The sequence below is a fragment of the Centroberyx affinis genome, unplaced genomic scaffold (assembly GCF_046629955.1).
Source record: "Centroberyx affinis isolate AG114_WGS23_722 - 3 ecotype Tasmania unplaced genomic scaffold, CSIRO-AGI_Caff_v1 ptg003711l_1, whole genome shotgun sequence".
In the NCBI taxonomy this organism is placed as follows: domain Eukaryota; kingdom Metazoa; phylum Chordata; class Actinopteri; order Beryciformes; family Berycidae; genus Centroberyx; species Centroberyx affinis.
Window position 1 is genome coordinate 419,931 of NW_027281601.1, and position 27,967 is coordinate 447,897.

The window sequence follows — 27,967 nt, forward strand, 5'->3', positions numbered from 1 at the left end:
GGCTACCAGCCTCATTAATTCACATTTATAGAGTAACTGGAGCACCAGGGACCAAGTCCCACCTCCCCGTCTGACTCATGCTGAATATTTCTGGAAGTCTCACAGCAGATGCATTCATTCAGATGGTTGGAACAGAAATTATGGCACAAATCCTGCTATTTAACAACCTATAGACACATAATGAATAACATAAAACAGTGTGTGGTCCATGCTCTCCCGTCATCTGATGTGTGTAAGAGTGTGTACCCTACATCCAATGAAATGCAACACAAATGCACCCAAAAGAAAACATCACACTTGAGACAACAGTGAAATTTTGAAAGTTTTTTTTGTTCAGTTTTGTTTCAAAATAAAGATCACACAATTGTTTAGAGACAATCTACAACAGGAGTTACAAAAAATAGTTGCCCAGGCAATAAGCATACACAGGTTCTGTTAACTATACACATATGGTTACAGGTGTGCTCGTAGTAAATATACACAAGGCTGCTCCAAATGTACACCGCGCCATGGCGGGCTGCCTCTCTCACCCAAAAGGACATGGACAGTATGATACAGCACTTACAGCACTAGAGAAATGCCAAAAACACAAGAATCTCCTCTGTACAATCCATGGGTTTACCCCTCTGAAGAGAGTCATGGGTAACTGGAGGGGGTGAGTGGGTTCAGGGGTAAAAGGTATTCTTCCCACCCAGCCAGCCCCCCCCCCCCCCCCCCATACACATGACGCATTTCATGAGTGGGGAAAAGCATTCCTATAAAAAGGATCTTAAAAAAAAAAAAAAGAAAAAAAAGAAAATATGAAGAAACCTTCAACGTAAACCAGAAGACACCACTAGTCTAACAGAATGTGTCCTATTGGGAGTCAGTGGGAGATTGACGTCTCTTAATTTAAGCAGTGACAAGATAAAGATAAAACCAAGCGTGGCGGATCTTTGTACAAGTACTACGCTGTATAGAAAGGGCTTTTCAAAACAAAAATTTGATATTACAATTTACAATATACAACAACTCATATGTCACAACCAAGGAGGTGAGAATATACACTGAAATGCACAGGTTTTTTTTTTTCTAAGATTTTTTTTTTCCAGAGTGAATTTTTTTTTTAATCCTTTTCTTCTCATACCAAAAAGGGTGGTAAAGCACTTTTACATTACAAGGGTTTACAAATGTACAATTATACAGTCAGAAGTATGTGGTCACTACTAGGATACATTATAGATACAGATTCAACATCAAAAACCAGAAAAACTACAAAGTTTTATATATATATTTATATATATATGCAAAGGTCTACACCAAGTATACACGTTATATTTATAGAAGCAAGACCAGAAAACGAATCTCCCATGCTAAATGATCTGTCTGCTGGTTAGCCAATGGCGTGTGTGTTTGTCTATGATTCTGTGACGTCAGACAAATTAAATACTCCGTCTCATAGTGGTAAATAGCTAGGAAGGGGGGGTGGGGGGCGCTGGGATTGTGTGTGTGTGTGTGTGTGTGTGTGTGTGTGTAGCAGTAGCAAAAATGTGAAATGATTTCTAGTTTATCTGAAACGACGAAAAAGGAAATGACGAAGAGAGAAAAAAAAAACAAGGAGAGAGGGAGTGGAGCGATGAGTGGAACAAGTCTCACCTCTCTCTCCTCCCTGCCCTCCTACCCTCCCTCCCCCAGTTCAGCAGGCCTGGGCTCAGGGCGGGGGAGGGGCGACAAAAACTAAACTAAGGCTGCCTGTAGCGACAGGCTCCTCCCAGGGGTGGGGGGGTGGGGGTGGGGGGGGGTGGGGGGGGGGGTGGGTGGTTGTCGTGGGGACAGGGGTACGAGGGGTACTCGACGCCCTCAGTAGGTCGGATTGAGGGGTGGACACCTCCTGAGAGGTCGAACAGGGAGAGGAGGGCGGGGCTTGTAGACATGATAGCACTGGGAGGGTAAGGTACAGGGTGGTGGGAGGGGTGTATGGGTAAGTAGACATGATGTCAGGGTGGAGGGGGGTGGGAGTGATTGGGGGGGGGGGAGGTCATAAGTTTACATGATGCCGTTAGGAGGGCCGCAGAGAGGGCCCAGGTCAACGCCGTTCTTCATGTAGTACTTCTCCAGCTTGGCCAGGATGTGTTTGCCGTATGTATACTTCCTCAGGGTGGAAATGTGAGGCCGGATCTACGCGGGGACAAACGCACAGATACATGGAAGATGATCACAATGGGCATCATTCACTTCCTATCCAGACCCGTTCAGACCCTCTCTCCCTTCCAGCCCGTCTACCCACCTTGTGCATGACGATCTTGCGCTGGGTGGGCTCGGCCACGTCGATCATCTTCTGCACCACGTAGTTGGCGTACTGGTCCTTCATCATGGTGTATAAGGCACTGTGGGGGCCCTCAGTCAGGCTGCACACCTCGTCTATCAGCACCGCCCGCTCTGCCCGCGACGCATGGGTCACACACTTCTCCACCACGTTACTGGATGGAGGGAGGGCAGGTGAGTGAGAGGGGAAAAAGAAACAAAAGCTCATTTAAAGTCTGCTTATGAGCGTGAGAGGGAGAAACAAAAATGAAAGGAAAGACTTTCTTACAGTTATGCCAGGACAGCAGATAGGAAAGTACCTAAAACTGTGTGTGAGCGTGTGTGTATTGGGTTTTTACCTGGCAAACTTGTGCTGGCTGAGTCCCAGTACATTGCCTCTGATCTCAGCTACTATCTTGCTCTTATCCTCAGCTCGGCCGTGCTCCAAAACGTGCTGTATCACATAGTTGCCGTACTGGTCCTAAAACACACAACCCACACAGGCACATTAACCAAGACACTGGATGATGCCAGCTGGCGCCTCTGACAACACGTCAGCAAACTTAAAAATCTGGAGACTCTGGGAGAAGCTTTATTTAAGCTAACTCAAGCTTTCAGCATCCTGTCAAACACAACAACTTGTAGAAGTGGAAAGAAATCAGCTAGTGCTAGTTTGAGTGAGTGAGTGAGTGAGTGAGTGAGTGAGTGAGTGAGTGAGTGAGAGAGAGAGAGAGAGAGTTTTACCTGCACCAGCTGCTCTGTGTGTTGGTGGAGCTCCTCTAGTATAGGCAGCGTCTGTTCTGGAAGGCAGTGTTCAAGAATGCGCTGGATGACTCTGCAGCCGTAGGGATGGGTGGAGAGGGCAAAGACCTGCAATACACACACAATTATACATCTCTACACACTCCGCACACCAAGTGGTCCTGGGGCTCAGAGAGTGCTGCATGACAAATATTGTCAGGGTTTAGGGGATTGATTCCTGCTGGGGCCACCTGTGCTAAAAAAATATACTCACTCATAGTACTGCAAGTCCCTTTGGATTAAAGCATCCACGTGAATGTTACGTTAAAACAAACTCAAATGTACACTGATCTCTGAAGTGTACAAGAAGAAGACACATCGTTGTGTATCCAAAACACATTCTTATTTCATAGCCAAATCAGTCATATTTGGACACACCCAGCTCGCCCCTGCAGGGCAGGTGCAAGCAAATTCCTGGCATGCTTTCAGCTACACAAACAAATCTGAGCTGTTGGTTGGAATAGCCGCAGTTCCGCAGCCTGCAAATCTGTGAGAGGCAAAACGCTCACATGAGCAGTGATGAATTTACTGTCACAAGACTGAAACCTCTCATTTGTACTTGAACAAAAGGCGCATGCACGAACACACACACAGTCTGTCTGTAACACTTTATGCTAATGTGACATTTAGCCAGTGGATAGAAGATGGCTGCTGCTACTGGGCTGAGGTTTCCGTTGCCACGGCAACTTAACCAGTCCCTGGAAAGTGACAACGATGGAGGTGTCAGTTTGGAGTATATGTGTGTCTATGTACTTTTGCAGTGACAATATATTTGCTGCCTCAAGGCAGTGATGGTGTATGTGTGCACACAAGTTAATGTGTGTATGGATGTCAGCCAAGCCCTCTAAGGCTCCACTGATTGAGTGTGGAAATATTGTGTGCGCGCCAAGGGGACCCACCTGTCCCTTGAAGGCGTCTATGATGAAGTGCAGGGCGTGCGGCTGGACACACTCAATACACTTCTGCACCACGTGGTTCCCGTTCTGATCCTTCACACACTTCAGCACATGGCCGTCCAGTTCCCGCACCATCTCACTCTGCAACGAGGGAGGGGAGAAGAGAGTGAGAGGAAGGCAGAGAAAGCAGGAGAGCAACAGCGAGACAGAGTGTAGAAAGAGTCATGTAATTATGTGTGAGAAGTCAAATATCGCCTGAAAGCATTTCCAACTTTTCTTAATTTTTCAAGGTAGCTCAAAGCCCAACAAAACTAATCCTCTGCCTTTCAACTGCCCTGGAGAAATCTATCAAGGTCCTCTAAGGAGAGCTGGATAGATTTCTTTCTCTTGCACACATTGTTACCTATTCCAAAACCATTGAATTTGAACAAAATTATTTCCAGGAGACATTCATTTCAATCTATCCTAACACCTGCAGTTCAACATTTGCATATAAACTATGCCATCATTAGCTTCATTCATCGTGGATAATCGGATGCCTGCAGGGAACCTGCTGCTATACGAGGCGGCTCTCGCATCAAACTCATAATGTAGATGAAATATGCTACATTTGAAGTACATGCTGCTTTATCGATGCAGTATTCAGATTTAAAAACAACAGAAATCAGTGATCCATGGGCAATGTGCTCTCATTCACAACAGTGTTGTGAGCACCTCGATAGTAGTTATGATTTCAGACACACTGGGATATTTTGCCATTCACATTCAAATCCCAGCAGAATTATGACTGGATAAGTGTATCTAAGGTTGTTTCAGTAAAGACGGACGGATGTGAACAACAGTAACGGCTTTAAAAAATACAGTTTCTGCCTTGCTCACAGTCCTGAGGGAGCAGGGTGTACTTACGATGACCTGCTGGTCCGAGGGGATGAACTCCAGGGCTTTCTGAATGACCCTGCAGCCATACATCTGCAGGGCCAGAGACAGCACATGGCCTCGGATCCGCTCCGCCAGAGCCAGCTTCTGGTCCAGGCTGCCAAACTACAAACACAGACACAAAATAAGCTTGTAAATCCTGTAATCCATGTATAATACATTACACAAACCTGTCACATACATCACAGATCTATTTTCCCCCCAAAACACAGGCTACTGAAAGCCAAACAAAAAAGGCACACATGCAACTCTAGAGAATTATCAACCTAGATATGGATTAACTCATGTCCCATAAACTGACTGTTGGTTCCACAAATCACATGCATTAGACGTTGGTGATAATGACTGTCCATACACACACACACACACACACACACACACACACACAGACCTCAAAGAACTTCTGGATGACGTAGTTTCCAAAGACATCGACCATGAGCTGGTAGGCTGCCTGCAGGATCTCACTGAAGACCAGTTGGCGCTCTGCTGAACTGGCTCGCTCCAACTTCAACTGGATAAACCTAGAGGGATGGAGAGGGAGAGCACTCCTGAATTCTACAACTGGACAACTCTGTTGAAGTACAGTTTAATTTAAGTTCAAGAGATGCCAGTTGAATTATTTTCTTTTTGTTTTATGTTAGCTTTAGTACTGTAAGAAAGCCTTATGCCATTTAAGTGGGGAAAGAGATGATGGGAAAGTAAAAACCACAGCCAGCTATCCCAGAATGCACTTAGCATATAGAGGGATCTGTAAACTCTGGTTTGATTATTCATCCCTTTCTGTAGGTTTATCCAGAGAATGACAGAGACATATATAGAGAGAGAAGCACTCCTGCATCTTTAACATAGTTAACCTGAGGGAACAGTCTGAGAAAAGGATATCAGAATCAAGAGTGGAGAAAAGACAAAGAGAGAGTTGAGGGAACCAAGCAGCCCATCAGGTGAAGTGATGGAAGCCAGGCAAAGGCAGAGATAAAAAGGAGTGAGTGATGCTGAAGAGACTGAGGGAGGAAAATGTCTGGAATGTGCAGCCTGGACGTCACGGCGTATTAATAGAACATTTCAGTGGAAAAGTCTGCCTCAAAGGCAGTGCTGGTTCAGCCCAGACAGACCCAGAAACCAGGACCCCGTGTCAAAGCGGCCTCTAGGGCCCCTGCCCCGAGAATAGCAAGTCTCTGGACCACATCAAAGGGCAGGGCAGAGATGGTGATATATCAATTACACCTTGTGTTCCGTTATAAAAACAATTAAGTAACTGTAGATAAGGATATATGGCCTCAAGAGACAAGTGAAGGGAGGATGTGCCTACAATACTCCTTTGACACATTCATCGTCTTAACTCACTTAATCACAGGGGGGTGGAGCCTATCCCAGCATACACTGGGTGTAATCACATACTTGAACCTGAAATATTAGGCAATTCATACCGAGCCTCATGCACGGGATGTCCTTTGGGCTGCCCCCTTACAACTTTAGCAAACGCAGCATGTCTACATTCTGTGTTCAACATGGCAGATGACATGGACTTGGTTAAGTTCCAAGCAGAGTTTGACCCGGCACTCGACCGAGATCTTGATCAAAGGTGTTTTTGCAGGATTATTTGTTATTTGTATACTTTATTATCCCTGTGGGGAAATTTGTCCTCTGCATTTGACCCATCCTATACACAGCAGCCCGGGGACCAACTCCCGTTCTTTTGCCAGTGCCTTGGTCAGGGGCACTCTAGGGGCACTGACAGGAGTATTAACCGTAACATACATGTCTTTGATGGTGGGAGGAAACCGGAGCACCTGGAGGAAACCGGAGCACCCGGCGCCCGGCGGAAACCCACACAAACACGGGGAGAACATGCAAACTCCACACAGGTTCTTGCTGTGAGGCAACAGTGCTAACCACTGAGCCACCGTGCCGTCCCAATTGCCTTTAACTAGATTGCCTTTAACTAGTCGACCCACATATTTCCAGGGTCACTTGTGTGGTGTGAAAGAGGCATAAGAGTCAGCACGGGGATGGACTGATGTATTGTCAGTGTACTCGTGTGTGGATAGTGCGGCCGTTTGTCTTTAGTGTGCTAGGTCGGAGTGATCTTTGCTTGTGTGTACCTGCTGCCATGCTGGTCCTGGCTGAACTCCATGATGTGGCCGGCGATGTCTCTGAGCTGCAGGTTGGGGTAGCGGTTGTTTCTGAAGTCCTCCAGCAGGCGGCTGCGGCCTGACGGCATCACGTCTGACATGCCGTAGCGTAGCCGTGACGACGGGAACAGCTGGCTGCTGGGAGAAAAGAGGGAGGAGCCTGAGCTGGCGGCGCTGCGGTACTTGGCCTCCGCTCCTGGGGCTGCAGAGATGAAACGCCCACTGCCATTGGTCAGACCTCCTGAGGGGGGAGAGAGGACAGGAGGGAGGTGACTGTTTGAACTGGTATTGTTTGAATGATATCTCATAGCACACAGACCTAACAGGAGCTGTAGGATTACAGCAAACGTTTGATTGTTTTTCTGCTGGTAACCTTTGACTAAGGCCTTTCATTTCTCAAAGCATGACCAAGCATACATAATGTGCGTTTTAAAAAAAATAAAAAATTGAGAACGGACTTGAAAACATTCTGTCATCCTGCAACCTGAAGAGAGCAGATACAGTATATCCACAGTAGTGGTGGCATATAAACGCTACACTGACAACAAAAAAGACCATACTTGTGTACAGTTATTTTTTTTGCTGTTTTTAAATTGGCATATACAGTAAGTGCTTTGATGAGCCATCTGTTTGTTTGCCATGTCAGTGGTTTACACACTTAGTGGGTACATGTCAGCTTTGATTTCTCCCTAAACAATCACAATGTACTGAATACCAAATAGGGCTGCAATGATTAGTCGTGTGGGTCAATATGGATTTTTATTGTAGACTCATCGCATTAGTAATGAACAGAGCGAGCGACAAAGAGATCCATAGAGCCCCTGCTGTCGCGGGGCTAAAAACACTGTCAACTGTGCAATGAAAAAATAAAGCACTGGGTGGCAGCACTGCTTGGAATATCAAGCCGCCCTACATACAGAAGGAAGGTAAAGACGTTGAACTTCAACTGAATCCATAGCACTCTTTTATTTGTTATTGTGTAAAGGATGCATTTGAATCGTTTTTTGTGTTGACTTGAGCTGGAGAGTGGTGCTCCTTGAAAACTGGAGGCACGTAAAGCTCTACAGCGAAGTGATGAAATTTTTAACACAATCAATCGTCATGACGGCAAAAGCAGGTTGAAAATAACCATAATTATCCTTTAAGTGCAGCAGTAGTAATTATTTGGTTTGTTTCAGTTTCCATCACTTGGTGTGATGATGACATGATGGCACATTTTTTCTTGAGCTCACTAATCGATTTAATTGCTAGAATAAACATCAGAATTATCAATTATCAAAATAAATTGTTGTAAATTGTTTGTTGGAGCCCCTACAAAGACTGAAACACTCGAACAACAATAAGATGACCAAACATCTTACTTCCAAAAATGTATACACCTTTAAACAACCACAAACACACTCATATTAGCAATGTGAGGCGAGACTTCCTTGCGAGCCGGTTGATTTAAAAAGGATAATACTGCTTTTTTAAGTTTGTGCCAATCCTGTAGTTGAGTGTTTTCATATCAGTACGTGCATTACATTACATTCTGTTTACTGTCAATCACTCGACACCCACAGAAAGAAATAGAAGCCTCCGCCAGGAAATAATCCCTTAGAAACATGTCGCCTTACACACTTTACTGTCACATTCGTGTCTTCTTGTTTTAAGTGTCTTTGTCTTTGACAGCATTTAATTTCAAACTGTTTGACATGAAGTTTGGATTTTAAAACAATGAAAAACGAGCTAATGTTAAAAAATATCTAATTACATACAGGATGCATTGCAAAATGACAGAAGGAAATGGACTATAACACTAAATGAGTGTGTTTACATGCACATTAATATTCTGTTCATGTTCAGGATATTCAAATATTCTGTTTATGAGTTGTCACAGTTAACCACATATCCCGTTTACAATAAATGGGATCAGTCCATATTCCAAACATAAAAACCTGAATATTCTAGCTGTAATACGCCGATGCTACCGCTATATTCTGGCATGTAAAAGCATATCCCGTTTATCGAAGTTCGGTGAACAGCGCAAGCGCCGATTCCGTGTGGTCATAAGAATCAAAATATTCAAGCAACAGGAAAACTACAGAATGTTAGACTATCTCCATGTTTACATGTGAAATTGTATTAAGTACTTATACTGTGGTCATGTTAGTTGACCAAAGTTGACTTAGTCTCATGATGTTCCTAACGTTCCTGCTAGAAGCCCATTCATCTCCGGGTGAAGCCACCACGCATGTGGAGACATATCTGTCATGTAAGAAACTGACCACTATATGGATCACAGGTCTCTCTCAGTACAGAGAGACTAACCTCACTGACTTTGTTCATGTTGTTCCTCTCCAGTGTCACATCATTAAATGTCTACTAATTGATCAGATCGACTCCTGTCTGTTACTGTGCTCTGGTATCAATATCACCAAACATGCAGGTATATGAAAAAACTGGTAACAATTGTTCCATGTAAGTGCCATATCCTGACAATAATATATTCAGAATATTAATGTGCATCAATTGATTTGACTGCAGCACAGACACACACTTACCAAGATTGAGGTTGGACGAGGAGCTGTGGTTGGACAGGGAGGGTGGGGGTGTGAGGGAGTGGGAGGGGCCCTGGTTGGGGAGGGGCATGCCCACAGGGCCAGGGGAAGGGCTAAAGCCCAAGGTGCCGTTGTAGAAGCCTCCGTGGCCAATTGGGGTGAGGCTCGAGGGCGTGCGTTTGTACAGCTCGTTGTTGCCTGTCAGAGAGTCCCGCCTGGAGCCGCTGCCACCGCTGGAGTTAGCCACTAGAGGGAGACAAAAGCACAAATTAGATTCTACTACCTGGTGGAGCTGTGAGACGACAAACCACTCTCCTTAGGTTTGTTTCATTTGAAATTAGTGCAAAGTATTCAACTTGTACGTGACTCAGTATTCCATTAATAATGTTTACATTGTCAAAGGTTTAGCAAATGAAAACAAGAAACACCATAGGATAAATGCCATTGATCCCAATGTCTCATACAATTTGAGATCACTCTCGTTTGATCAAACACATCTCAGCAGAAGATCTTTACACACACACACACACACAGCAGATGAGTGTGGAAAGGTGTACTCCTGGTGTACTACCTGCAGTGCCGAAGCCTCCCAGCGTGGCCCCCAGTGTGGCCCCGAGGGAGGAGGAGGTGGGCTGGCTGAAGCCCAGGGAGGCAGAGCCTGGTCCAGGCTGGGCGGAGCCCTGTGAGAAAAGGGAGGAGCTCTGGGAGGAGGAGCTGAGGGAGGAAGAGCCGTAGAAAGAGCTGCCTCCCAGTGCCCCGCCAGGGCCACCCTGCTGCTGAGGCTGCTGTGACGCCATGGCACGGAACGGACCGTTGGCCCCGCCTCCCAGACCACCGTTGGCACCGCCTGCCGAGGCTGCCGCCGCTGCGACTGAGTAGGAGAAAGACAGGAGGGAGAGGAGGAGGTGAAAGAGAGAGAGAAGAGTGAGTTGTAAGTTATTCCAGGGCTTTTCCCTGACATATAACTCCAGATCCTGATCTTAAGTAAAACATCATATGCCTTTTGCTTGCCTAAGCCTTTTGAATAAATTCCAGGTGTTAAGATTGTTTTAAATCACTAACCTAATTCAACTCTAATATTAATGTAAACCCCAGATGTATATTAGTGTCTAGAATCCCATATTCACACTGACTCATGGATATTCCTGTGTGTGAGGTCTCATGTCCTTGGGACTTTGCATTTCTGCAAGAGACGGTGAAATACAGTAGGTGTTGTTTATGTCAGTGGATTCAATTCATTGTTGTATACACAAGAGTCCTCTGGGAGGTACTTGCACTGTTGACACTCACACTACTGTATGCAAGTTTATGTTCAGGGATCTTGTAAAACAGTGTTTTCTTAATCACACAGTTCACATAATCTTTTCCACTGGTGTATTCACATTTTACATGAACCTACCATAAGTCAGAAATCCCTTTAACTATGCAATAATGCATTGAATGCAAAAAAAAATAGAGTGGTTAAATTAAGTAGGGATGGAAATTTTGAATAATTTCACTGCTGATTAAGCTAAAATCACTATCAGACACTAAAAACAGATGTAACTGAAGGCTCTTATTGTTAGTCATAAACACGCAACCCAGGCAATGAATGACAACCTAAGTTTCCCAAATTAAATTTAATCTGTAGCACATTTTTCTCTGTGCAGCATTACCTGCTTGTGCTGCAGAAGGGGATATGATGACGGAGGCAGGAGCCATGAGGCGGACTGGGCCGCTCCTAGCCCCAGTGTTGACCACCAGGGCCCCTGTCTGGTCATAGTAAGCTGCTGGGGCCAGGACTGGGTAGCCTGGGGAACAGGACAGCAACACAGCAATAATCAGAGTGTGCCTAAATCGATTCCAGCGTGCAGCGTTTCCTGTAGATTTTCTTGTAGATGTGGGGGCTGGTGGTAATTTGTGTTCTGAATAATTGAAGCCATTCCAGTATCAGTTCCAGTAGGTGCTTGTTTCGATATTTATAACCAAGATATACGGACAAATGTGTTGTAAATGTAATTGGGTTCTTTTGTTGGGATTATTGACAGAGCAATAAAACCAGATTAACTTAAAATGAATGTAAAGTAAACAATGTATACAAACATACACACACTCCAGATTGTGTGCGGTCACTTTTACTTGTAAGCAAAACACAGTGCGTGTGTGTGTGTGTGTGTGTGTGTGTGTGTGTGTGTGTGTGTGTGTGTGTACTACTCGCCAGGGACGCCGGCTGCCAGCCCCTGCCCGAAGGCAAGGGCTGAGTTGACTGCTGCTGCTGCAACCAGCTGGTCGTTCTGCTGACCCTGCTGACCCTGGCTGGGGGTCAAAGGTCGCTGGTTGCCTCCAGCACGCATCACCTTTAAAAGGAAAGAACAAGAGGCACATGAGCTGCCTAATGTCCTGCTGTTGTTCCTCATTAATATGCAAATCTATGCAGCAAGATGCTCTAAATCTAATCAGATCATCTACTCTATAGGGGGAACTCGTTGTGTAAGTATGAAGTTTCTATCATTGTTCTTGAATTATTGCGTTCACAAGAATTTGTCTACAGACGCCACCATGACGACATCATGTCCCACTACCATGTACCAGTCAGGGTCAGAGGATATAAGCACAGGTAAGAGTTAAACGATAACAAGGCAGGAGGATGAAACTTCATTATTCCATTTCTTCTTGCTTGGCTACTCATCTACATAAAGCGCAAAGATCATACGAGCTCCATGCTTGTAGATCTAAGTGGGGCAGCAGTCAGACTGAATGCACATTAAAACTGGAACATAGGGAGCGCCAGTATTTTTGTCCAATGGCAGTAGACTGACCTGCTGTTGGTTCTGCTGGCCTTGACCTGCTGCCTGCTGATTGGCTGAGTTGTTGGCTGCAGCGGCCTGCTGCTGGAACAGGTTGGCAGGGTAGACACCCCAGGGGGTCACACCGTAGTACTGGGGAGGCATCACTGCCGGACCTACACACACACACACACACACACACACACACACACACACACACACACACACACACACACATACACATGTCGTCTTAACTAGGGAAGATGACGCAACTTGAATAAAAACTTCAGTGTTTCTAAATGGTACGAACAACCATTTAGCAGCAAGTCAATGTAGCTGTGTGTGTGTGTGTGTGTGTGTGTGTGTGGTGACACAGGTAGGTCTTACCCAGTGTAGCTGCAGCGGCCAGTCCGGCTGCGTAGGGGTCTGTCCCTGGTGGAGCGGCACTGATGATGTAAGGGTTGGGCACAAACGCTGGGGCCAGACCTGGACAACACATGGAGGAAAAGGTGAGCCAGGGCCAAATGCTCAGACACAATACATGGTTAAACCCATACAACCTACAGGAGTGAAGCTTCTTTTACAATACTGAACACACATCAGAGCTACTCAAGTACATACTGAAGTAGGATGAGGAATAAGGATTGAAGCTCTACACAATAATCAAAACAAAAAGCCCACTCTTAAACATTTTTTTTGTCCCTGCCAATAGTTTTGTGGATTTGGGGCGGACATAGAGCACAAAACTTGTTAAGCATCAAGTTTCCTTCCTACCAAAATTAAAAAGGGGCATTAAGTAATATATGGCTTTTATCAACCTCAGCAACATTGGGAGGGCCTTGAAACTCCAATGGGTGGGGAGGTAACAGAGTACAGGCCAGAAAGTGAGTTTCTGCCAGCAATCTCAGCACCTGGAAAAAGTAATTGCTGAGTCTTTGGTACTGATCAATAACCCTGTCAAACTCCTGCAGATATGATATGGTCATTTTGTGCTAAGGGACAGTAAAAATCTTACTTATTGCACCTTTAAGATCACAGCACAGGGATTAAGTTGCAGAGGAAAATGTTGACACAGGATTCCTCCAGATTGTTTTAGGGTATACTGACGCTTCTTTGAAAACGGCCCTTGGAAAATGCAACAATTGCCACAAATTCAAGTGGCATATTGAGAAAACATGCAGGCACAGAACGTACTGAAAATGGGGAACACGATTTCACTTTCTTCTGTACCGTCATTTCACTTTTCTCTGCATGGTCACTTCAATTTGAATCACCAATAATCCAAATGTTGCCATGCTATCAGTCAACTGTGGTATATTAAGATGCAATCTTTGTGGAAACGTTGCAGTCAAAGTTTCATCAAGATGAAACAATCCAAATCAAACCAATTTAATTTAACGGTAGTAAGCATGGACAGACTACCAGTCATTACCATACTAACTGCCTACTACTGCCAACTGCCATATATTTTACAATGAAGCAATCGTGTCTTAAAATAATTTACCTGCCTGTATATTCAAGCATTTAAATAAAATGTTAAATAGGTTAAATACGTTTCCACAAAAGTCTTGTGGAGTCTTTATTTATTTATTTTTTTTAACATGGCTATCTTAACCAAGTCCCATAATTCCTAGACTGTTCAAGATTGACAGCCTCCACCATATACATGTTATTAATATCTACATGAAGATAATCAATTTTACACTTAGACGTCAAATAACAGCAAACTTTTTGCGTTAGTGATGCTGATCAGTAGTTTGCCATTTAAATGTTAAATGATTTGGAATTTTTTGGAAGTTTAAAATTAAAGCATACAATATGCCATCATCAAATGTCAAGGTCTACACAGATGCACTTGTAAGCCAATTTATGACTGATATGACATTTGGGACTTTTATATCCTCACTACGTCAAACAAACGGCTTTCATTCTAGCCAATAATTTTGAAGACTAATTTGGTCAAAATCACATTCCACATTCACAATAATCCTGCACATGACGATGATTATAAATAATGCTCATTTGTTTTATGAGTATGAGGTACCTCCAACTGTACCTTTGTATATTTTACTGGTGGCTTGATTTGGGTCAATTACATAAAACTCAGTTAGGTCGCCCCACATCAGTTCAGATGATCAGAGTGAAAATCCAAGCTTGTAGAAGCTCTCAAACCTGCTCATAGCATGCTGATAGTGAGAAAATGAATGTGATCATCAGCAATTTATGTGCTGAAATTGGTCTGACAGTAATCTGTCACAGTCAGTACATATCAACTAACAAATCCTTGTAATTGAGTATTACTAAACTATATGGATCATTGCTCCAGGTGTCTCACACACTCTCCCTCTTACCAATGTGAGGCTGCTGTGCTGCAGCCAGGGCGTACTGCTGCTGCTGGGCTGCTGTCAGCTGCTGCACTGCTAGGGCATTGTTTCTCTGAAACAGCTACAACACAGAACAGCGATTTGTGAATCAATCACATTTTAGTGCCATGTGAGCTGAGCCTCCAAGAGAGCAAGTGACAAATGTTGTCATATTCCTTGTCTGTCAGACATACCTGCTGCTGGTTGGTGTAGTCAAACAAGCCCACGGTGGGCGCAGAGTCCATGGGCATCTGGGAGTTGTAGTCAAACTGAAGCGGTTCCATCACAGACTCCATTTGGTCCATGGTGACGCCGCCCTGCTCCACGCCAGAGAAGTCCTCAGGGGGCTTGGGACCCCCACCACCTCCCAGGGGTGTCAGGCCCTCTGCCCCTACACCCCCAGGACCCCCAAGCAGGTCAGTCTCAGGGCCAGGGGGCGGCATGTTGCCTGGGGGACGACTGCAGGGGAGAGAGAAGAGCAGAAGTTCAGTTTATACCTGAAGTCTGTAAGATAAACATTTCTCTAGAGTGCTGTGTGGGTGTGTGTCTCTCCATGAGTCCTACCCAAACTCTTTGACATCCACGTCAAGACCATTCTGCACAGGCAGCCCATTGGGGTTGATGACGTCACTGATGACATCAGTCTCGCTCTCTGTCAGCTCTTTCAGTTTCTCTCCCTCGAACGCCGCCTTCGGCTTCTCCCTCTTCTCCTCCTCCACCTCTCCGTCTCTCTGCCCCTGCTCGGTTGGTGAGAGAGCGAGCGAGAAGAGGAACATTAGCGAAATCCACAGAGCGATATGGTGACAGCCAGAAATAGAGAGGTGTTGATAAACTGTTTGCAGTGATAGATGGCAGAGATACAAAGGTATAGTCAAATGACTAGGGAGGACAGACTGACATGGACAAGGTGAGAGACAACACCGTCTCACTTGACAATGACTGACTGATGGGAAGACAAACTGTGGGAGAGAATGACAGATAGGTTGTGTAATCAGGTTCAGGGAAAGTGTGACGGGTGCTGAGGTGCCTCCATACAAAGTCAAGACCTTGATCGTGAATAAGAAAGTGGAGACGCTATTAAGATTGACAGAATGAAAGTGATTAAGGGAATGTAAGGTAAATGAGTGATGAGACTGAGGAGTGATAGACTGATGGATAGAGAGAGAAGAGATAGGTAAGACTCACATAGGGTCCTTTGCGGAGGCAGGAGTCCAGTTTGTCGGCTGGCGAGGAGGAGAGGACGTACTCCACCATGCTAACTCCCAGCCCTCCACTCTCTGACCGCGGTGACATCACAGAGCCCACCCCGACTTCTCCGCCACCATGGAAACCCTGCCCTGGCCGACGGGACACCATGATTGGCTGAGACACCGAGTGATCTGGCGTGAGAAGAAGAACAGGAGCTGTTAAGTAACATCCACACTAGGGGAAAATGAAACAATGTCATGTTTAGGCTCCAAATTGATAGCTTACCACAGACAAGCACTTTTTAAAACAATTCAGTTGCCGACAAAACTTTTATCAGGGCAACATCTTTGAAATTTTCCCCAAACTTCACCAACACTCAAAATCAAAAATATTACTCAAGAAAATGTGCCATATTGCTGCGGTTACAAATCAGAGCCTGACCGCTTCAGATATGAGAACCGAAAAGACAAGTCTAACCATGACACATGACGAGGGGCCATCATCAGCACTGCTGCCAAATGCAGATTACATGTTAACAGCTAACAGCATGTTAACAACATGATATGGACACATGACTAGTCTTGTAGACTCCTGCAAGGAATGTTCAAGAAACATGCTGTCTAACACACGGAAGCTGACTTCTTTGCAAACACCGTTCTTATTTGAAAGGAAAACTACCAGAAGGATTTCACCCACAAATGAGCTCTCATTCATCACGTTCTGCAGCTATGCACCGATGAATGTACAAGTAAGGTGGCAGACTGCTTGAAAATTGCCGGGCTATATTTCTTTCCCCATCATGCCTATAATCATGCCGACTGCATTGTGTCAATATGTTGCATCATGCCATAGACCAGGAATCTCACAATCATGCAAATGTGCCTGGGACAGCGTCAGGGAGGGGGATAAAGGGAGTGCAGTTTCCAGGCTGATTTTAGCTCGACATCATCATTGGTCTTTGATTTTGACAGGAATCTAAATATAATTTTTTTAATACCAGAGCGTAGGGCTGCACGATTCTGGTTAAAATGAAAATCTTGATTTTCTTGCTTAGAATTGAGATCACGATTCTCATGATTCTTAAGCAAAACATTTTTTATATACATTTTTACAGCACTCTGTTGCCTGATACAGACAGAAACAACAAAAAATATAATAATGACTGTAATGGGACCGTCACATCAACTTTGTGGGTCAAATGGGCTACACACAGTAGCCTAAACAGACAAAATTCCAATGAAATTTAATTAAATTAACGGAATAAACTTCAGCTGGTTTATCCCGCCATCCACATTCTGTGCACAGTGCAGCATTAAGTACAGCCTATGAGTCTTTGGAAAATCTTTTTTTTGGGTTGCGGATCGGTTTCGGGTTGTTGTTTTATGTGTATGAAAATGGGTCGGGTGGGTTTGGATGTGTCGGAACGGGCGGTCACGAGTTGAAAAAAATCTGCGCATCACTAATGTAAACAGTTATCTGATAACTCGTAATCTGCTGCCCTACAAACGTTAAAGTAAGTAGCATCATTACCTTGTGGTATTTAAGTAACTTTAGTGGAATTAGCTTAATTGATAACCGTGTGGCAATGCATTGAATTGAGCTCAACACGCACTGTCGGCCTGTCCAAGATATGCGCTTGTTTTTTTACAGACAAAATAGCCTAATTCAAATGCTTGATGAATCCAACACTTATCATAAAAACAATCAACTTACATCTCTCTTCTTCTCTTATTTAGAACAAGTGTTTTCCTGTGTGTGTCTACTGTTCTCCGTTCTGTCTCTCTCTGAAGTTGTTTTCCTTTCTGCCGGTTTCTGCCCGCTCTGCATGTGCGCATTTCGTCACGTGGTGAAACGCAGTGTTGTCACTTGTTAGGAGCGCTTGATTTGATGCAGCGGGTGTCCCTAATGAACATGCAGCAGAATCGTTGTCATTAAGGAATGAGATCGCATAGCGGTATGAATCGAGATCACGATTTTAATACGATTAATTGTGCAGCCCTACCAGAGCGTGCCTGTCTTAGTGGTCTCTTGAATTGCCTGTCTGGATCATTTCTAAGCTGCTCCTGCATTTCCCTCATGACACCATGCTGCCACCATATCACTGATATAAAGCAGACCAGTGTATACCTGAGGCCCCCCATGCGCTGTCCCTCCACTGGTCCAGGAAGATCCCTTTTGGTCCATCCTTCCCAGAGTCATCCGTCTCCCAGAACTTCTTACCTGTTAGCAGCTGCTGCAGAGACACAAGAGGGCAGAGGGAGAAGAGGAACAGATGGAAGAGTTGATAAGAAGAGAGAGAGAGAGAGAGAGAGAAAAGAAATGGGGAAAAAAAAAAAAAAAAAAAACACAAGGCAAAATATGGTTAGAGAAAGAGAGGCGAGGTTGTGTAAAATTAAGTATGATCACTTTTTTTATTCAATACATAAACCAACAGGTATCTGTAACCCTGTCCACCCCGGCAGAAAATACACTAAATACAGATAATGTGACATTGTTAAAGGGGTAATCTGCCAGACTCTTTCTTTTTTTGTTTTGTTTTTTCCATTTTATTTTGGCACCATCTTTGGTGTCAAACAGTCGTTGCTGTGGTATTTTGCACTGCACTTTCCAGCGATCATTTCTCTACAGTGTCACTAGTACTTTGCCCTCTCTATACTGGCAGAACCTGCCACACCCCCAAACAAACACACATGGGCCGTTCAAATAAGACCAGTGAAGCAACTACAAATTATGCAACGTGAGAATGTAAGCCAGTGCCTAAGAGCATGTTTTATAAAACAATGTGAAAACAATGTTTATTTGCATTATTGCAGATCTATTACAGTGTGTAGCCACAACTCTACTGATATAACGCTATATTGACAAAAAAAAAAGACTGCTCACAGTAACTTCAGCACTAGACTTACGTTAGTACTTAGCAATTTTTCCATCAAGCTACAACTAAATGTTGGCACTGGCCCAACTTAATAAAAATTACTCAACGTATACTGTGGCTAATAAACGATGCCCAATCATACCAGTCTAAGAGATGTTAATGAAGGTTACATCTACGTAGGTACCAATCTTATCTTTGTTCAGCCATGGTGCTACTGCTGGTCAAGCCAACTACTCAGTTTTGCTCTAGATATGAAAACACAAAAACATTGTTGCTACCTCAAGAAACAAAGCACATCATTTCCCATGTGCCAGAAGCTTTTCACTGAGAAAGACCTACTCATCTCCAAACAATTAGAACAGCAAATCAAAAAAATGTAAAGGCTTTCAAGAACTGGGTATAGCCATCAAATCAGACATTTATTTATATGAAAATGTTGCAGATTATTACTTTAAAATTAAATATTGATACCTACATCAAACTTAACTAGCGTGTTCTAAAAACTGGAAACTAACTAGAACTCTGGTTGTTGCAGTCAACTATGAGGAGACACAGTGTGTGACTAACAAAGGTTAACGTAATCTCCCTTTCAAAATACTACAGTCTGAACACAATCAACTCACAAAGTGCGTAGAGGCAACTCAAAGAGATGGAGAAGAAGAGCAGCCAAAAGTGTTGACTCACAACAGTCTGATCTCATCAAATCCAACCTTTAGAATTGGATAAAAAAAATCCAATCCAAATGTTCCATCTCAGGCAGAGATATTAAGCTAAAATACAGCTTGGCTATAAGGTTGAGGCCTACAGACATATTCCTTGCTACACCGTCCACACATAAGATTTTACCTAGTAACTTTGTTCTAGGCCAGTTTTTCTCAACCCAGTCGTCAAGTGGCCCCTATCCTGCAAGTTTAGGCTCCAGCTCTACTCTTGCATCACTGATTCAATTAAGGTGACATGAGAATGTGTGGCCATAATTGAATCAGGTGTGCAGGAGAAATACTGTTCTCGGAAATACACGACCCCAACCATCACCCTGACGTCTCACCTCTCCCATGGCACGCCCCTCTAGTGCCAGAGCCTGAAAGTCATGGTTCAGCTCGTCCATGGACCGCACCTACAGAGAGAGAGCCGAGTGAGATACATAGCATGACGTAAAGCATGACAATTTATGTCACACACAACCAATGAATAAAGTAATAAAGCAAAAAACTTTGTGCTACGTTTTCCATTAAATAGCTGATGATATTGCTTGTGAAAGTGGGAACTGAAACTACAAAAGATGTTTCCCTTAAGACATATTGCTGTCATGCAACTTCCCAGCATGGTTGTACCAACAGAGCATTTGATTATCTTAAGACATCTGGAGCATGACGTTATGGTAAAATGTGAAGCAGGGCTCGACAGTGCGAGTATTTCACTCGCATTTGCCATAATTTAAGTGAGTTTTTAAGAGTAAAGATTACAACCTACCATAATCTCCCCCCCCCCCCCCCCCCGCTGCTAATCGTTCAAAAAATACAAGTCCCACATTCCACAAATGCGCCAACCACAGTAGAGTTTTCTGTGATGACGCAGCCGGTGTCAAGTGAAAGAAAGGTGAACAACACTGGAAAAAAGTATCGGTACGATAGGCTATAAGTTAACATGCAGACATCGCTAAAAATGAAGCCCATTAATTTTTATTTTGAGCAAAAAGAGATGAGGAGAAAGAGGAATCCAGCGAGGGGGATTCGCAAGGTTCAACTAACGAGGCTGTTGTAGAAATTTAACTGACACAACTTAAAACACAACATTTCCGGCTAGTAATAGCCAACAGACTGGAGTTCTATTTGAAACAGTTTGTAACGGTATGTGTTAGCTAGTTAGCTGTTGGATGTAATCCTTACATTTCAGCTGTATGTTAGTTGGCTAGCTCTCTGCTGCCATACAAACACGTTGTTTCTGAGAACAATCACCACACATCATTCAGCATTATGTCCAACCAGTGTTTATATTCTACTGTGGCAGGTCGCCACCATAAAGTCGCGACCCGCCATGCTAAACATACGTTCTGTAGTGTTTTCTATAGTATTTGTGAAGTACTCAGTAGCCGCACAACTGCTGAAAATGCATCAAATTTTTTTTTTATTAACTGCAGGCTATTTCTGCCAAGACGCACCTTAATGATGGAAGTGACACATAGTGGCATGTGGTGGCAGCCAGAGAGGACATTCATTTGCATATCTGTATAGGTTACTGTGGACTTTAAGTTCATTCAAGTGTAGAGATGTTTGTTTTTACTGTAGTAGTAGCCTACTTGTTTACAGGCATCTATAGAAATTATTTCTTTATGGATTGTAATCTTAATTGTAGGCTAACATGCCATGCCAATAAAGTAAAAAAATCTGTCTATTGCTACAACAACAGATCATTTGGGGGTTTTACATTAAAAAATAAGCAGATTTTCATATATACTCTTAATACAACTACTCAGTACCAAAGAGTACCAAAGAAATCTAAGAACTATAAAGTCTTCTTGAAAATAGGATTCATAGTTTCTTTAAAGTAAATGCACCATTAAAATACTTCCAGATGGTAATCTTTATGATTGAAAACATAATTACTTAACATAGTTTAGCTATTTTTATCTACAAACTACAAAAAATGCTCATGTTTGGTACCATTTTAGACAGTCACAGTTGTCTTGCATACAGTGAGCTAAATAAAAAGTAGTAGTGATGTCTCAATAAAAAAATATTAGCATTATAATGGCAGCATAAGGCACTATCACCATTGATTCCAACTACAGTCAGCTGAGAAGTTGACCCAGGTAAGATGGCTGCCATATGGTCCCATTCCAGAACAGGAATTCTCTATGACAGGTCCCCTCTAGTGTTATATCTCTATGGTCTAGTAGGCATGAGCCAATGTGTGATTTTGGTGGTATAAGCTATTGCAGATGTGTGTCCCTTAGTACACGCACACACGCACGCGCAGTATAAATATGTATGTAATAAATTGTTAATAAACTCTGTGTTACTTGAACATTTTTCACTGTGCTCCTACATTTCTTTGTGTGCTCCTATTTTTTTTCATTTAGGAGCACATGTACTCCTTGGGGAAAAAGTTAGCGTAGAGCCCTGTGAAGTTTCACTTTAGTGTAAAAAATGTTTTTGAGTGTGACAAGTCTAAAGAAAAGATTAAATGATACACCAACACGGAACCGATTGTGCAGAAGTAGTATATTACTGCTCATGCAACACCAACGCACACACACCTGGCTGTCATGAATGTTGTCTCCAGTGGGCCAGCGATGTTTGCCAGGCTGCTCGCCGTGCTGCCGCTGGAAGAAGTAGTCTACCATGGCATCATCCTGGGAACGTCCCGCACCCGCCACACCCTTGGAGACACACACACACGCACATTATGCTGGAGTTACTGGCAACGCTAACGGGCAGAATGTGTCTGGGCCACACCTGGAGACATGCAGGTATGGTGAGGATTCACTTTCAGCCCTTTCCAGCACACATCTGCAGCACTGAGTGTGTTTGATTTATACATCAAGATGGTTTTGAGTGGCTTGCCACTGCCTTGTTTGGACGTGCCAGTATAAAATGGGATAGTATAAAATTATGGGATAATTCCAGTTATTTTTAACCTGGGCCTTATTTTCCTAGTTCATGCATCATGCATGATGCATGAATGATTCATCATGCAGATTGATTCTGATCAGAATTTTGTCAATTAATTCACTGCAGGGCTTAATGCAGCTCTCAGGGAGCGATGCTCTCCTACACATTCCAACAGGGCCAAGGGAAACTCAAACAGTCAAACCCAAAATCACCCAAAACATGTCCTTTTCAACATAATAACACTCACACTGCAATGAGACCGGCCTACAACTTTCCACTTATCCATGGCCGGACACTTGAGTATATTGCAGTATTAAATGTGTTATTTTAACTGGCAAGTAAGCAAACAGAACGTTAAAGTACTCTGATGCAGCGTTCACGTCATATTGGATGTAGCGTAAATATGAACTGCCTACTGGGAAAAAAACGTTGATGTCAACCTCCTAGTGGTAACTACAAGTACAACATGTGGGATTTTTTTGCGGGCTCTGATGTCTCCCACTTGCCGTCAGGGAATCCAACGATGTTGGCTGTCCAAGGTAATAAAAATCAAAATTATCAGTTATATTCACACAAATACAATCAACCCTACTTAAGAAAAGCGAACAATATCTGCTGTAATTCATTTATGTTTGATTTTCAATTCAGAAATACAAATAATTTTGGATGCTGGCGTCCCAACTAATTAAACACATGAACGCTTTCAAGTTGTAGAAATAAAATACCATATTTCTGTTTATTCTGATATGACATGAATGAAGCACAAGACCAGCAGCCAGCAGAATAAACAAGGGAGTGTGTGAGCAACGTTAGAAAGTATCAGATGGACTATAACTGAAATACTGTGTGATAATTGCTCAATTGTGGCTATTTAATGATGTGTAACTGGAGTGTGAGTGTTACTGTGTTGAAAGGGAGTGTTTTCATCATTTTTTGAGGTTGAATGTTTTGAGTTTCCCTTGGCCCCATTGGACTGAGAGGTACATAGTAAAGAACAGTTAAGTAATTGATTAAATTTTGATCAGATTCGATCAGCATGGTGGAAATTTTGTTTATAAAATTGGCCCTGTTTGAAAATAACCGCAGGTATCCTTTAAGAAACCTGTCAGGTCATGGAAGCCAATTCTCCCATACATCTCAAAGACAGAGACACGTTGGTCTGCCCAAGAATAAACAAAATGCATCAGGGTGTCAAGGTGGTGGGGGTTACCTGCTGGCTGGGGGGTGGGGCCTGAGGGGTCTGCCCGGTTGGAGGGGCGTGTCCTCCGCTGCTCAGCACCACGGGCATGCTGGGAGATGTAGTTCTTAGGTGGGGGCTGAACGAATCCTGCCAGAGCACTGCTTTCCTCTTCAACACACACACACTGCTCATTCCACCACAGCCTGTCCAGAGAGAAGTGTATGTGTCACATGCAAGCAACTGCAAACTGGGTCAATATGTCAGAAATAAAAAGACGTTGCATCACAAATCATTAACGGATACAGCTGTAGATATTTCTACAGATTTATTTACAATCAAATGTCTGAGATGATCCCAGACTCAGATTAAGCCAGATAAAACTTGTGGGTAAAATGAATAGGTCATCTCATTGTACAGCTGACATTTTCCTTTTCCAAACGGTTTATAATCAAGTTCAGAGTCAACAGTCTCATTGTTCTGTAAATCCCTCAATACATAAGCCCTAAATGAATGAGAATTTAAGCACCATGTAATCTCATGTAATTAAATGGAGCCAATATCTCCCAGTCATTTCAGATTAGGGATGGGCCACCCACATTTGACAACTCCAGACCACACTGAAGATGCAAAAATATCTCAACAAATGTTGATGTGGTGTGGACTGGTTTTCATTTCAAACTATGCTGCACGACAGGCACAGACAACAGCAATGTTCCCTCTAAGCTAGTGGTGTCCAGACCTGTGCCATGGAAGAGGATGGAGGTTTTCATTCCAACCAAACACTACAGCAGCTGATTTCACCCATTAGATAGTGCCTCACAGGTTGAAAATGAGCTAATTAGCTGCTATAATATTTGGTTGTAATAAAAATCTGCATTCTCTTTCATGGCAGAGAACTAGACACCAGTTGCTTTGAGGGAGCATTGCATAGCAGATATTCAAAACATCCAGGTAGTGATACGCTTAGGCTAATTTGAGAAAATGGCAATTCCTGTGTGTTCAGTTATGAAAGCAGAATTGAATGTAAATCACACAAATCAGCTTGATGTCCCTTAAGTGAGCTGCTGAACCCAACATACAGGAAAAAGCCTGTAGATTGGAGCCACATAAAGGGCATCAGTAACATTAGTTACGGGTCTAACAGATTCGTATTGAGGTGGCATCTAGCCATTAAAGCTATTTAATTGTTGATAAAAAGCTGCAGAATCCCTTTGCAAGCCAAGAGACAGGTGATTTAGGCATAAACTCCCAACTTGCCCATCTAGAGTAAATATAACATACTATAAGCATTGCTCTGTATTCTGCTGGAATCAAACCTACTGGTGTCACCAGTTCTAATCCCAAAATCCCTAAATGAATCATGCCATATTATGGATCCTATTTCCCCCCATATATGCCTATATAGGCCTGATCCCAAAAATATTTAGACATCTAGACCAAACAATACACCAGCTGATTTCACCGATTAGTTCCCCTTCTCCGGTTCAAGGTGTACCAATCAGTGAAACAAGCCGCTGTAGTGTTTGGTTGTTATGAACACCTGTATACATGTGGCTCTAAATGGCACATGGTTGCAGACCTGCTATAGCCCATGGTAGAAGCTCAGTGCATTTGAGCTGACAGGTCGTCTCACCACCAGGGCAAAGTGTACATATTGTTCCTATAGGAACAACTTAAAAAGTAACATTGTCTTGGCAAGTTTGGGCTGGGACTTGAGTGACTTTATTCTTTAAGGAATGGAGACAATTTATCAGGTGGTCATCTTAATTGGAGGCTAGGATGTTGGGCAAGACTACCGTTACATGTGCAGTGACACACGCAAGGATTTGGGATGTGGACAGAACAATCTGGTGGACAATATTGGGCACAACAACCCCACTGGTTTTGAGTTGGCAGAGGGATATAATTTGTATTTTACAGCCTCTCCTTCTCCAACAAGCTGTAATCTCTTGTTAGAATTACCAGTTTCACATTAGTGTCCCTAAAGGCTATGAGGAAATTACAAGCAGTTCTTTTTACAATGAGCCATATACAGTAATTACCTCTCTCAGAGTCAGTCTCACACTATCCCTCATCAAACGCATCCAGCTTTCCCTCTGTCTGCTGAAACCGCTGTGCAACAGACAGCAGCGCACACCCCCTTCACAAGACAAAAACCACGGGTTGGCCGGCTACACAGCCCCGAAAGGAAAACAAATGACCTTGCTGATTGATCTTTCACAATATGCAATGCTGTTCGATCTACTCGCTTATTCTTTATTCTCCCAGTCGAGCAAGAGGGCAATGCTAACAATTAATTTCTTTGCTACAGCTCTAAGTCTGATGCAGAAACACCCGGAAATCCACAGCACCGTGGCCGTTCCCCAAAGCGAGGCGCACTCGGCTTGTTATGTTACAAGTTTGGCACCCGGAAATAGGCAGTGTGGTCCATATCTAACTGGGTTAATCATTATTCAATACCGGGGATCAATCCACCGCATACCGGGCACAGACAGGGGTGTGACAATACAAGCAGGCAACTAGCAGCTAGCAAGATAACGTTAGGTGTCTCCAACCGCGGCACAACACAAACCGATCATTTCTCAACGGCAACAGCACATTGTCTTGACACATGATCAAACCGAAAGTGAACGAAAGCCGAGTGAACGTGGTGGTAAGCTGGGTTTTCATGCATTTTACGTTTCCTCGCGCCAGTCTTAGAGCTGTTACGGAGGGTTCATTGCCCATGTCTAGCAACAATACACGGCCTCCCGACACAAGCTCAGCCCGGTCGAACGGGGGCCAAACACGGGCTCGACACAAAGTTTTTATCAGGTGCAGTGGTCCAATAACAACGCTAACTCGTGAAAAAAACACCGGGGACTCGAACCTGGGTCTGTCGAGCTTGCAGTCCTACAGGTCCCCGTGACGCGGATGCTAACAAAGGCCCGAGCTGTCTGGAGCGGAAGACCGACACAACGGGAGGAAGGAGGCAGGAGAAGGGAGGCTGCCAATACAGCCTCAAAAATACTCCCGTTTACCTCGCGTCAAGCCTCCATTCCGACAATATCAGCACCGATGTGTGGATGAACGGAGGTACGGGCTACTGCGACCGGGGGAAGATGATACTTACCGGCGGAGAGGGTGGATGGTCGCGGATTTCAGCCCCAGTTTCTTTCCGACTTCCAGGCTTTCACTCTGACAACATGGCGGCTCGACGGGAGCAGGCGAGAGCGCTGCATGATGGGAAGGAATGAGGGCGAGCGTGCGGTTCATTGCGCCAACTGGGAGGGGAGGGTCGTACCGGTCCCTTTGTTATGTGTGTGTGTGTTGGGGAGCGATGTATTTATATTGCATTCTGCTTTGACCTCATTCACATTATTTTGCAATGGGGAAAAATAAAAACCTTAAAGTATTCCTCAGTTACTATTATGTTGTACCATAGGACTATACTGTACATCCGTTTGTGTAATGGGAGGGGGTGTTCCCTTTATAAACACGAAAAATGAGTGTATTAACCATATAATAAAATTAGCTACAAACTACAAATATCACCAATAATCAACCTGGATATGCTTTAGGATATTACTGATATTATAGGCTACTATAGGGATGTAACGCTACAAGATTATACTAGTGATACCAAAGGAGATAAACTACGATAAGGTCACTCTACACTCACTAGACACACTGAATCCCGGTAGAAATATTATAGGAATACGATCGTTATTTTTCGTTAGGGGTGGTCAGTACAGAATGTACCGGGGGTATCTACGGTAACGGGGTGTCCGGCAGCCATGGCAACGTGCTGCGCCACACGGTCAGCGGGTGTGTGGCTGGATGCTCCGTTACACCTCCGGAATGTAAATGGACAGTGTGAAAAGTAGAGCGTGCGGCCCGAAAACAAATACTGAAATGGCTTTTTAAAAACGTGCCAATGGCCGCTCTGGACCTGCAAAGTGAAGTAAATACGGCGCGTGAATAAAGACGGTCCCACTCTGGTGTGTGGATGACGTAATGCAAATAGATAAGGGCTGTCCTAGTAATCCTATGATCATTTTTAGCACACTACACACACATCAAGTCCATATTGGAATAGTCTGGCGATACCATAGGAGATAAAAATAGCATAAAGTATATGGTCACTATAAACTCATTACCGAGTATCACAGACACAGTATGATTCCCTATACATTATTGTTTCTTTTTGTAAGGATTATCTGTCTTTCTATGAAATGCATGGTATTATTTGGAGAATCAAATCATCATAGTAATATAGCAGCTCACCAAAGTGCATTACATGTATAATCTTCTAAACTGATCTGGTAAAACGAGTAATTCTGTGCCTCATAATCCCAATATTAATATAATGTCATCACCGATAGGAATGAAAGCACTCAATCAAAAGCCTTGTC

The 27,967-nt window shown here is 43.7% G+C and overlaps 1 protein-coding gene across 1 annotated transcript; it reads right to left on the bottom strand.

Annotated features, from left to right (window-relative positions):
* Positions 1–331: 331 nt before the first annotated feature.
* Positions 332–26,772, bottom strand: pum1 (pumilio RNA-binding family member 1). The gene is made up of 23 exons (XM_071540727.1): positions 26,686–26,772; positions 23,604–23,776; positions 22,039–22,161; positions 19,828–19,896; positions 18,032–18,137; positions 15,902–16,095; positions 15,281–15,453; positions 14,911–15,175; positions 14,705–14,798; positions 12,741–12,839; positions 12,387–12,529; positions 11,786–11,924; positions 11,244–11,378; positions 10,160–10,459; positions 9,592–9,834; positions 7,019–7,289; positions 5,308–5,437; positions 4,887–5,021; positions 3,984–4,121; positions 3,028–3,153; positions 2,643–2,764; positions 2,267–2,459; positions 332–2,157 (listed from the first exon to the last, which is right to left on the bottom strand). Exons 2-23 carry the CDS (start codon positions 23,763–23,765, stop codon positions 2,026–2,028), a joined length of 3,492 nt encoding a protein of 1,163 aa, XP_071396828.1. The 5' UTR covers positions 23,766–23,776; positions 26,686–26,772; the 3' UTR covers positions 332–2,025.
* Between the last annotated feature and the right edge of the window lie 1,195 nt (positions 26,773–27,967).